The sequence below is a fragment of the Alosa alosa genome, chromosome 1, assembly GCF_017589495.1.
Source record: "Alosa alosa isolate M-15738 ecotype Scorff River chromosome 1, AALO_Geno_1.1, whole genome shotgun sequence".
NCBI lineage: Eukaryota > Metazoa > Chordata > Actinopteri > Clupeiformes > Clupeidae > Alosa > Alosa alosa.
Window position 1 is genome coordinate 25,127,778 of NC_063189.1, and position 12,500 is coordinate 25,140,277.

Genomic DNA, 12,500 nt, shown 5'->3' on the forward strand with positions numbered 1-12,500 from the left:
CTGTTGCTTATTTTACTTGTCAACTTGACCTTTCTAAAATCAACTGCTCTACGGAAAGTCAACATGTTTTGAAAGTCGTACCCAATGCAATAATTGTCCCTTTGTCCTGGACTGACCTGCCCCAGTGCGGGGTATAAATACAAATGCCCAACCTCTGTATCAACACAAATGCCAATACTCTTGGTCAGTCCTTCCTCATGTTTAAAGGGATCCATTCAGGTGTTATCAGACAGTGAGCTGTAGTGTCACAGCTGTTTGTTCTATGTAGGAAAGAACTTGTTCTATCTATTCTGGGGTGCAGTGCAGGTACATCGCTTCCTGTCTTCCATCGCGGCTGTGTTTGTGCCGAGATGAGTCCCCTGTCCAGTCCTCCCCTCTCCTGTGTTGTCCACTCCTCTCTCCTCTCGTTTTCCCTGTCCTGTTTTGTCCACTCCTCACTCCTCTCTCCTCTCGTTTTCCCTGTCCTTTGTTGTCCACTCCTCTCTCCTCTCATTTTCCCTGTCCTGTTTTGTCCACTCCTCTCTCCTCTCGTTTTCCCTGTCCTTTGTTGTCCACTCCTCTCTCCTCTCGTTTTCCCTGTCCTGTTTTGTCCACTCCTCTCTCCTCTCGTTTTCCCTGTCCTTTGTTGTCCACTCCTCTCTCCTCTCGTTTTCCCTCTCCTTTGCTCCTCATTACCCTTCCTTCTTATCCTGCTGCCAGTGAGCAGCATTTTTCCACAAGCTGAACTTTCATCTCACCAGAGGACACAGTTTCTCTCTCTCTCTCTCTCTCTCCACAAAATAATGAAACAGGCTACATCTCTTAGGAGGGACGCCATTTCCACCTCTATATCCCTCTCTCACTCTCTTACTTTCTCCCTCCCACTTCTCACTCTTTGGCTGTGATTCTTTGTTTCCCTGAGCGACCCTTTTCCTTACTCATGATACGATTGTAATAAAATTGTCACTCTTATTTTGAGAAAACTACCACTCGGGAAGAAAATATCCTGCACATGTGCTAGAATGAAGGACTGTTTTGAGTATGTGTTATATCCGTGAAGTTAAGTGTGAAAATGTTAGTGAGTATTTGTATGAACGTGGGTGTGCATATGAGTGTACATGTGTGTGTGTGTGTGTGTGTGTGTGTGTGTGTGTGTGTGTGTGTGTGTGTGTGTGTGTGTGTGTGTGTGCCTGTGTGTGTGCCTGTGTGTGTGCCTGTGTGTGTGTGCACGCGTAGCATATCTATCTATCTATTACAAGTGCTAGTTTGTATGAGATGAGGGGCTGTCGCTTGGCCTGAGGCCAGCGTTTTACAGAAGAATGGTGACAGAGAGGTGTTATTTCTTGCCCCAGTCTGGACCCCAACCTGTGTGTGTTTGTGTGTGTGTGTGTGTGTCTGGTTGTGTGTATGTGTCAGTGGGTTAGTATGTGTGTATGTTTTGTGAGTGTGTTTGCCTTTCAGTCTGTGGGTAAAAATAGATGGAAAATTACAGAGTGGCATACCCCTGCTGCCCTGAGAGGAAGTGGTGAGTTGAGCGCCATCTCCACGGTGACGCGAGGGGCAAAACTCTCACTCTCTAACAACACACCAGACAGACGAGCTACAACAACATCTTAGACGTTGAAGAATGAATCCAGATGGCTAATAATGATAATGAACTAGAGGCGAGCAGTCATCAGGCTAGCATGCTAAAGAACTAGACTATATGGTTACCATGCAAGACAATGCGTTATGCTACAACAATGCTAACATGTTAAAGGATAACAGGATAAGTAAAATGGGCAAAATACTAAACAAATCAGCCTACCGTGCTGAAAAACAAAACTAAACCAGACCCCACCATACAAGACAAACCTAACTGTTGTACACCTTTTCCAACCTCCCAGTAGGCTAATATTAACACTGGACAGACACCAGGCACAGCATGAAACACTGAGGAGCCAGACACAGATAGCAGCTGGCCCTAGAGACGATCTGGCCTTGAGCTCAGCCAGGCCTGGGGCAGATCTGGACCAAATCACTTTTTAGTATATTATTTCAAAATAAGCACCAAAGTAAGTTGGTGACTAAGCTAATGCTAAAGCTAAATGAGTGATTGATCATTATTTTGTTTTAGAGAACAGATGAAACATTTTTGTGCAACGCAGTCAGGGATTGAGAAAAACAAAATGGTTGATATTGACAACATCATTAAAATTAACGGACAACAACCAAAAGTGTCAGTGGTGTCAGCATATCCTCGTGCTCCACTCTCTATCTTGCTCTTGTGCAGCTCTAGGGCTGTATAAGGTCATGGCTGAGAGGGAACTACTTGGGCAACATGTCAAACCACATGGCGAGCAAGAAGGGTTCCCTAAATGACTGCGCAAGACTCACATCTCCTCATGACAGCCTTCTGGACACAGAAGGAAAGGTGTCATTATCATTTCAGTCTCACTCATACAGACACTCAGTTCTAAGGTGGTTTTCTCTTTCTTTCTTTTCATTTTTGTTCTTTTGTTCTTATTTTTCTCTCCCTCATCTCTATCATTTCCTTTCAATTGGTCATTTCCTTCTTACTCAACTAGCAACTATTCAGACATGTTTTTTCTTTCTCTAACTCTCTCTCTCTCTCTCTTTCTTCCTTCCTGTCTTTCTTTCTCTCTCTACAGCTCACCCCCCATCCCCCCATCTCTCTTGTTTCCCTCGCGTTCTGTCACATGTTCTAGTTACCAGCCATGTGATTAGAGGTGGGTGTGGTCGAACGGGAAATCACTCTAGAGCAGATGCTGTTTTCAGGGCAAGATAACGCGCCACTCAACGATCGCACGTGGCTTGCTCTGAAGTTATCCAAGGTGAGGGACATGAGAAAACGCTCTGTTGATTTTTTGCACAGTTTTGAAAGTGGCGATGTTACCACTTGGCAGGAGGTACGTTGTTTGCACATGAATCATGCCCATTTCGTTCTCATGACTGCCCCAAAGAGTACTTGACTCTAGAACAATTCTGGAGCTGGTCCAGTCCCAATTCTAGAGCAGTATCTAGATCTGGGCCAGATCCATTCTACGTCAACACAGTAGGTCACCAGCTTGCAAACCACCACTGACAAATAATTACAGATATACAAAGCCACTCAACAGCATTCTGTTTCCAACCTGGCAAGTTCAGATCATCTAAAAATGGAAGCATTAAAGATCAACCAAGCATACCCTATGTGTGCCCCATTCTATGCATCGCATTCCTATTGTTAATCTCAGTCACAAGGCCATGCTAATGGTAATCAAGTAAATGTCCTGAAACTATAGCATTGAGGCAAGCCTAAATCTAATATCTGACCCGAGGCATACAAACAATGCTGTCTCTGTGGAGACATGTCTTCAGCCCAGATGAGACTCATTTGCCTGCAACTGCACTGATGGCCTACACTGTGGGCGGACAGATCAGCCCCCATTCAAACACTTAACCTGAGACGTCCACACCATATCATCTGTATAGCAATATGTCTGGGCACAGGATGTGAGAGGGTGTGGGCATATGTGTGTGTGTGTGTGTGTGTGTGTGTGATGCTCACCTTGAGGGAATCGAAGCAGGCGATTACCCTTCCGTTCTCGACTTGGCAGCTCTTGGCGGGGTGGGCGAACTTGCACTCGTCGGCGGAGCGGGAGCAGGTGCCCCGCTGGAACTCGCGGCACACCTCCAGCGTAAGCCACTTGGTGTCCCGCATGTGCGCCATGTTCATCGCCATGGCAACTCTCGCTTGGCACTTGGTTTCACCAAAAGGTTGGTTGCCCACACACTCACACACACACGAGGAAGGGGGAGGGGGGGTCAACAACAATTAAAAGGATATAAAAAGGACAAAAGTAAATCCCGATAAAGGGTAAAGTCTGTAAGTGCTTGAAAATCCCTCTGTGTGTCTGAGCGCCAAGGAGTGGCTGGGTAACCTCAGAAGTCTCCTTAAAATGACCAAGAACCTCCACAAAACTGGTGGGTTTAGCCCCAAAACAAAGATGTCTTCTGACCCTCTCCAGTGGAGACAGTCATTCGTCAAGAAGAATCTTCCCAGCAGATGGTGTCCTTCCCAGGCGTTTGGGGGTTCAGAGATGGACTTCAGGTCGTGGAGGCAAAGCAGGTTGACTTCCTGTGTGCCGGATTGGCTGGTTGAGGTGCTGTATGGGGGGTTGGGGGGTGGGGTGCGTTTAGGTTGGGGATTGGCTGGCGGAGGGGTTGGTCAGCACTTTCGTTCGTTTGCTCGCTCACTCGCTCAGGCGCCAGAAGCAAGCGAGGCGAGAAGCAGGAGACAAGGCTCTAGCAGCGGGTCCAAGCTGCAGCAGACGTTGGACAAGGCACTTCCTGGAGTACCCACCTGCAGAAGAGAGAGAGAGAAAGAGCACGAGAGAGAGAGAGAGCGAGAGCAAGAGAGAGGGTGTATGTCAGATATAGAGATAGAGAGAGAGAGAGAGACAGAGAGAGAGAGAGAGAGAGGAACAGTTAGTTGTGAGGACGAGGCAGTCTAGTTCAGGCGTCTAATGCTGTCAGAGAAGCGCGTGTCTCCCCATGGGAGTCCAGGTTTCTCCTTCAGAGAGGTTCTGGGTCAGACAAGCTCGCCTGAGCGTCAGACCAGCTGCGGAGGAAAAGGCCACGGCGTGTAAAAATGTTAGAAATGTTAGTCAGCCTGGATAAGGGTGGAAAAGGGGGGGTAAGCTTAGACAAATAAAACATTCTGTCATACACGTTCCCACACACTCACACATATTCACCCCGTTCTTCTTTGCTATTAGCATGCTGATTAACACGTTAGCACAGGCACACAAACACATACACACACCAGACACACACACACACACACATGTATAGACAAAACAAATGCACTCGCACTCAGCAAAAAACATACTCACACACAGCCACACACACACACACACACACAGATTCACACAAGTAGAGACAAAATAAATGTGCACTCTTAAACACACACACAGTTCTCACAAAGCTTCTCTTCTTGGCCTCTACAGTCGTGGCTCAGTCTTGGAAAATCAAATCAAACCGGCATATCACTTACAGCTAAGCACAGCACAGCACAGCGCAGCCCAGCCTGCCTTAGCAAATCTATTTAAAAGAGAGAGCGTGTGAGTGTGTGTCTGAGTGTGTGAGTGAGGTTGCGCGCGCAAGAGAGAGAGAGAGAGGGAGGGAGAGAGAGAGAGGGAGAGAGAGCTATGGGGAAGTGGAGGGGAGGACTCTCACTTCCCTTTCTGAGAAGAGGAGAGAACGTGTGTCAGCCAATCAGAAACTCCAGAGCTGCAGCAGTATTCTGGGCTGAGCGCCAGGTAACAGGGGAAGGCGGGGCATAGGCAAGGCCGACCTGACTGACAGCCGAGAGAGCGAGAGAGGGAGGGAGAGAGAGAGAGGGAGGGAGAGAGAGAGAGAGAGAGGGAGAGGGAGAGGGGAGGGTGGAGGAGGGGAGAGAAGGCAAGTATTTTTCTTTCACTTCTACCTGCTGACAACTGCCACCTTCCTTTTCTAAATGTTTATTTCTTTTTTCTTTTTTCTCTCTCATAGTTTGACTATCACACTTAGTGAGACAGGAGAATTCACTACGTGTGATTACACTTCCACCAACTCTTCTGTGCCTCACTAACATAGAAGCTGCATTGATAATAATAATAATGTTATGATGTTAACAACAACAACAACAACAACAACAATAATTATAATAATAATAATAATAATAATAATAATAATAATAATAATAATAATAATAATAATGTTTCTTATACCATGTTGTTAACAATAATAACAATAATGTTTCTTGTACAATTTACCTTCTCAACCCAGCCATATGCTTTTGTAATGCTGTAGAATATTATGGTCCTGACATAAAAAAGCTTGTGAATATGAATTTCATATGTTCCCTAATACAGTTAGCTCTGAGGTCTATTACATGCCCCCATGCTGGCATTCAAATGTATGGCTTCTTATCAGATTAAAAACAAACATGTAGAGAAAGGGCCAAGTGTGTTCGTGTGAGTAACACACTACTGGACAACGCCTCAGAGTGTTGACCTACACACAGGGCCCAGCAATCTATGCAGGTCAAATCCCCTGCAAGCCCTTCACCTCTCCCCTCAGTCTTCTCCTCAATGGCATGGCTAAGACTCCTGAACGACCTCAAATAATCTTCTGTTCTCTGTGTTTGGTTATTTTACAGCAGACAATCTGCACACCAGACAGACACAAACACACACACACACACACACACACACACACACACACACACACACACACACACACACACACACACAAACATACAAACATCCACAAATGGATAGAGGGGGTGCAGGCCAGAAGAGAGGTTAGAAAGGGTGAGATCCGTCACGGGCTGCCGACAACGCCTCTTTCGCAGCGCACTTTCACCTTGAAAAACTTCCAACGGGAAGGAAAGAGAAGCAAAGAGAGGGAGAGAAAGAGAGGGAGAGAAAGAGAGGGAGAGTGCTGGCGAACGAAGAAGGGAAAGAAAAAAAATGAACGACCTTTGGAACACACAGGCTGACGCTAAGTGATAACAGACTATTTGGAAAGGAAAGAAGGGGGGAAAGCAGCACAGGCACAGGTGGATGGCGTGGTGAGAGGTCAAGTGAGGTGGGGTAATGAAAGCCATGTCATGTGACCTGTCAGACAGCTGATGGTCAGAGACTAGATGGTGGACTTGCAGTCGGCCCGCCCTCTCTCTCTCTCTCTCTCTCTCTCTCTCTCTGTCTGTCACACACACACACACACACACACACACACACACACACACACACACACACACACACACACACACACACACACACACACACACTGCCTGAGCCTGACTGAGGCAATGTGCTTGGGCCGATTTCACCACCCCCTTTTTGAAATTGCTTGTCTGATATCCTATTTACCTAATGCAGGTTGGTGCCTGCTCCTGACACCCCCCCCACACACACACACACATTCACACCCTCACACACGCTATCTGCAGGCAATCATGATAATGGCACTGATTAAAGGGCTATCATGCCTAGACTCATGTCTATGTCTCCAACTATTGGCACTGCCTCTGCGCAGATTGCTCTCGCTCACCAATCCCGTCTTCCCTTGTCTTCAAACTAACTCCTGCTCCCCCTGCATTCTGTCTATCACACTTTCACTCCCCACCTCCTTCTCCACCTCTTTCTCACCCCCCCACCCCCCCCCACCCCCCACACACACACAAGCACCCCCCCCCCCCCCAACCACCTCATCAGGTTTCTAAAAATGTCCAAGGGCTCTGCTGTCAGCCGCTGACTTTCTCGCTGAGCACCCAGGGCTCCTCAGCCTGCAAGGTCCTCAGGTGCTGCTGCAAGGTCGCAGGAGGAGTAGCGAGACAATGAGGGAGAAAGAGAGGGATGAGAGATAAAGGGGGAAGGGAGAGGAGGGAGGGATAGATGGATGGATGGAAGAGCAAAGACAGGGTAGGAGGAAAAGAGAGGGAGAGGAGAGGGAGAGGGAGGAGACAGGATACGAGGAGGAGAGAAGGAAAGGTCGTTCTCAGTGTCTTTGTGACTGTCACCACAGCAGCAGCGGAACGACGAAGCTGACAGTAGGAAGCATGAATAAGGCATCACTCTACGCTCATCTGGCACCACGAGAGAGAGGGAGAGTGCAAGAGAGAGGAAAAGAAAGAGAGAAAGAGAAACTGACAGAGGGAAGGAGCGAGAAAGAGAGAGACAGACAGAAAGATAGAGAGTGCCACAGAGACAGACTGCACCAGAAGAGCAGCTCAGCCATGCGCAGTAACTACCTTGGCACATCTTCCTCCAGGGACCGACCTATGTTTAGAGTGGCTGCTTTCTCCACAGGTGACAACATGTCCCTCGCTACCCCCCTTCCTCTCTGAGTCCAGTCAACAAACACATGCGCGTCACGAGAGCCTGGCTCAACAGCACCACAGACGCAGACACAGACAACTCGCTCCAGAATAGCTGATGACATGTCATGTCATGTCTTAGTGAGTACTTCTACATGCATGCAGGGTACACTCTGTTAGGCATGCTCTGTCTGCGGCATTATTGAGATGCGGCTGTGTCTGGTCTCTTGTCTCTCAAGCTGCACCAGCAGGATGCTACGCTCAGGGTGCACCAGGGGGGGCCCCATGGACCTCACAAACACTTCACATCTAACGGACATCAGTGGCCAGGCCCCACCAGACCTCAGTCCTGCCGAAACGCCCCCAAAATATCACTATCACAACAACACATGCCCAAATACAGACAGACAGACAGACAGACAGACAGTCTAACACACACACCACACACACGCACACACACATACTAATTCAGATGTAGAACAAATGTTAACACAACATTACAATTAATTTACAGAATGTATTGTATGCGTGCACGTGCAAGGGGGTTATAAATGTGTGTGTGTTAGTTTATTTGTTGCTGTGTGTTTGTTTATATAAAACTGTTAAGTGTCACTAAACAGACGAGCCCATGGGGAACCGGATTTAAGGCCGGCCCGGGCCATTTCCCGATCCCACCCCATCTCTCTCTCCCACTTGCTTCCCATCTCTCTCTTCACTATCCTATCCAATGAAAGGCATACAAGCCCCAAGAATCTTTTAAAAAGAAGGAAAGAAAACAGAAATAAAGAAAGAAAACAATGGACAGAATGCTATGAAAAAGAAAAGAGAGACAGACAAACAGGTAATAAAATGATCTACATAGCAGGTTAGGTAGACCTTTAGACTTCTACACTATATCTCCACCTCTCTTGTAGCATCTAATAGATGCAGATAGAGTTGTCCAATAAATATGTGCATATGTAATGTAATGTTTCTATAATACATTTGCAAGAGAAAAGTAAAAAAGAGTCTAGGCCTTTAAGACCATCTCAATGTTTGAGCTGGCACGTGATAAATGAGAATAATTATGGCTTACATCATCAGTTAGCTAAGAATGCTGAGAATATTTCCCATAATTACTCAGAAACACAACACTCAAATTCCTACCCCCCCCCATTCCCTTCCTCTCTCTTTCCCTCTATTGCCCTAAAATGATGCTCGTTTGGCTGTGTTTACGTCTCTTGCAGATGGATGGAGAGAAAGAGCAGAGAGCAGGGAATTGAGGATGGATGTCGCAAACAAGAGGGCGTATGAATAAGCGTCAGCATTCCAGAGCTGTGGTGCAGTGCCGTTCAGAGAGAGAGAAAGAGAAAGAGGAGAGAGAAAGAGAAAGAGGGAAAAGAGAGAGAGAGAGAGAGAGAGAGAGAGAGAGAGAGAGAGAGAGAGAGAGAGAGAGAGAGAGAGAGAGAGAGAGAGACAGGAACGTGGTCTAGGCGGCGACGTTGAGAAAGCTGAAGACAGGAGGTTCCCGGAAACCTCAGACCTCCAGAGCCCAGACTGAGACACGTTGTGAAGGAACTGGCCGTTTTTACAGCAGACAACCCCCTCCGTGGGTCAAACTCCAAGCGTGCACAAGGAGGCGAGTTTAAAATTAGGGGTGCTGAGTTTTACAGACAAACAAAACAACGTCGCTCCTGAAGCAGACAGCTCCTTCAGCTTTAGCTGGGAGAACTTCATTGAGTGGAGGGGAGCAGTAATAACTGACCAAGTTCATGAGGAATTGTTGCTGAGCTGACAAAAGGAAGGAAACTGCAAGTGCCTCATTTGGTCTCACTTTTCTCCCTGTCTCACTTGGTGAATTTAGCCATACATTTACCACACTTAATATGTATACATTCACATACACATTTACTGTGCATGTGTACTGTGTACTGTGTACTTACATGTCATTTGAACATACTGCATTATTTAAACAGAGCCATACCAAAGTTAAGCTTCCACTGACTTCTGCAGCTCATTTGCCTGATGTTTGTTATGTCACAGAAAGCAATAATAGGGATCATTTTTAGACACATTCAATAACTAAACATACGTTTTCTTCACACACAAGCCTAGATGACAATTAGAAAGTAAGATGCCTTCTGCCTCACTGAATTCAATTATTCTGCATGGTATAACAGTCGCACACACAAACATATGCACACACACACACACACACACACACACACACACACACACACACACACACACACACAGTAGATTAGAGTGGAATAGAAAAAGAAAAGAAGGGAGGAAGAAGAGAGAGAAGCGAGAGAAGAGAGAGGAAGGGAGGCAGTAAGAGGAAAAGATAGAGGGAGAAGGAAATAGAGAGAAGGAAGCAGGACAAGAGAAGAGCACCGTAAATAGTTGAGAAAATCTTCCCAGTCCAACAGGTGAGCCACACACACACACACGCGCACACACACACACACACACACACACACAGTGTGAGAAAGAGAGAGTGAGTGAGTCAGAGCACTCAAGCGGCAGAGTGTGATGCAGCCGTCACCACGGCGCAGACGACACGTCCACAGCAGCACACATCTGCCTCCCCGCTCACCTCTCGGTTCTGTCTCACACACACTCACACACACACACACACACACACACACACACACACACTCTGTCTCTCTGTACTTCTCACACAAACACACCCACAAACACACTCATACCCACAATAAACACTCTCTCTCTCTCTCTCTCTCTCTCACAGACCCATTTACCTACAAATAGACACACATACACACACACATACACGTACAGAGACACTCACACAGAAACCTCTTTCCCCTTGTCGGTCAGTGCCCTCAGCCTTCAGCTCCCGTGGCGAGAACGATCATGGCTGGAGCTGCCCGCTGGTCCCGAACAGCGCACGAGAGACAGATAGAGACAGAGGGAGAGAGGGAGAGATGAAGGGAGAGAGAGAGAGAGAGAGGGGAGACTGAGCTCCCTGACGACAACACTCCAAACACCGATCCTGTCTCTGAGCAGAAGCTAGTGCTAGCACGCACGGCACACTACACCTTTAAAAGAAAGCTCCAATAGACTCACCGCGGAACTCTCCGGAAGACTAACGGAAGGGAACAGCACTGCCTCTCAGAGCACATGATCGGTTTTTCAAGCCCACCCCCTCCACACAGACACATACACACACACATACACACACACACACACACACCCATCGTCTGCTCAGGGCAGCTGAGTTTACTTACACTGCTCCACTTCAGAGTGACGCACAGGAGAAAGTGTAATCCCTGCCTTCCAAACCCTCCCTCTCTTTCTGTCTCTTCTTCTCTCTATCTCTCTCCTTTCACTCCCACCCAGATACACATGTGCATGTCCAGGCAGACAGATAGACACACACACAGACACACACACAGACACACACACACACACACACACACACACACACACACACACACACACACACAGAGACAGATAAACACACACAGACACACCCTTGGTGTTGCCCAGTGTTGCCAAGTGTGTTTGGCTGGGGCTGGCCTTACAGTGACTGCAAGAAAGACACCAGGCACCCACCATATAAGGAAGTAGCAGCAAAACATGTCACATACACGTAATTTACATGGAGCAGGCAGAGAGTTCCCCTTCCACAGCTCTCTCTCTCTCTCTCTCTCTCTCTCTCTCTCTCTCTCTCCTCACAGAGCAGAGGATAAAACACTAACCTACATACACGCACACACACACACACACACACAAACACGATCAAATGGACAGAGGGAGAAAGAGAGAGAGACAGATGCCGTGTTAAAGTTCAAGTGTTAACTAATCAAACATTGCCACTGTCTAAACAAGTGCAGTGCAGTGTCACGACGGGACCAGCTACTGTACTTCTGTTTCTGTGTGTCAAAGACAGAGAGACTTGATGTGTGTGCTTCTTTTTCATCTCTTGGATGGAAACACACATAATACATTAAGTCGTCTCTCATAACAAATACACACAGCAACTTTACAATAAACACACAGCAACTTTTCTTCCTGGTCATGTGTGAATGTGTGTGTCTCTGTGTGTGTGTGTAAATGTATATGTGTGTGTGAATATGAGTGTCTGTGTGCATGCATGTCTGTGTGTATATCTCTGTGTACTAGTTTGAGTCATCTACAGCGGGTGACAAGACCCCGTCAGCCAGCAGTTAAAACGGCACGTACTAACACCAACAACAGACACGCTCATACAAGGACAGACTCACGCTCAGAAAATGCTGCATAGACCTGGCCACGGTCAAAGAGAGAGAAAGACAGAAGGGAAGAGAGAGACAGATAAACACACTGACACAAATGGAAAGACAAAAGTAAATCAAATTCTTACCTCTTACCTTGTAGAATGCTAAGAAATGCGCGTGAGTTTGTGTGTGTGTATGTGTGTGTGCCTACGTGTCTGTGTGTGTGTGAGAGTGTTGTTTGTGTATGTGATTGTGTGTGTGTGTGTGTGTGTCTGTATGTGTGTGTGTGTGTGTGTGTGTGTGTGTGTTTGAGTGTGTGTGTGTGAGAGTGAGAGAGAGAGAGAGAGTCTGCTCAGAGGCGGGTGGCAGGCCGCGACAGCAGAGCCCCAGGCACCGGCTGGACCATTCTTAGGCAGACAGACGCACAGAGAAAGAGAGGGAGAGAGAGAGAGGGAGGAAAAAAGAGATAGAAA

At 47.2% G+C, this 12,500-nt stretch overlaps 1 protein-coding gene across 28 annotated transcripts in view; it reads right to left on the reverse strand.

Moving 5' to 3' along the window:
* The window catches only part of LOC125295298 (muscleblind-like protein 1), a gene marked incomplete at its 3' end in the record, with an annotated part of 47,662 nt that overhangs the window by 27,133 nt on the left and 8,029 nt on the right, over positions 1-12,500 (reverse strand). For 11 of the 28 annotated variants that reach the window (XM_048244730.1, XM_048244722.1, XM_048244712.1 and 8 more), the window contains 3 exon segments: positions 3,530-4,324; positions 4,945-5,321; positions 10,617-10,888. In XM_048244730.1, the coding sequence (XP_048100687.1) occupies positions 3,530-3,703 (174 nt within the window). 28 annotated transcript variants of the gene reach the window in all.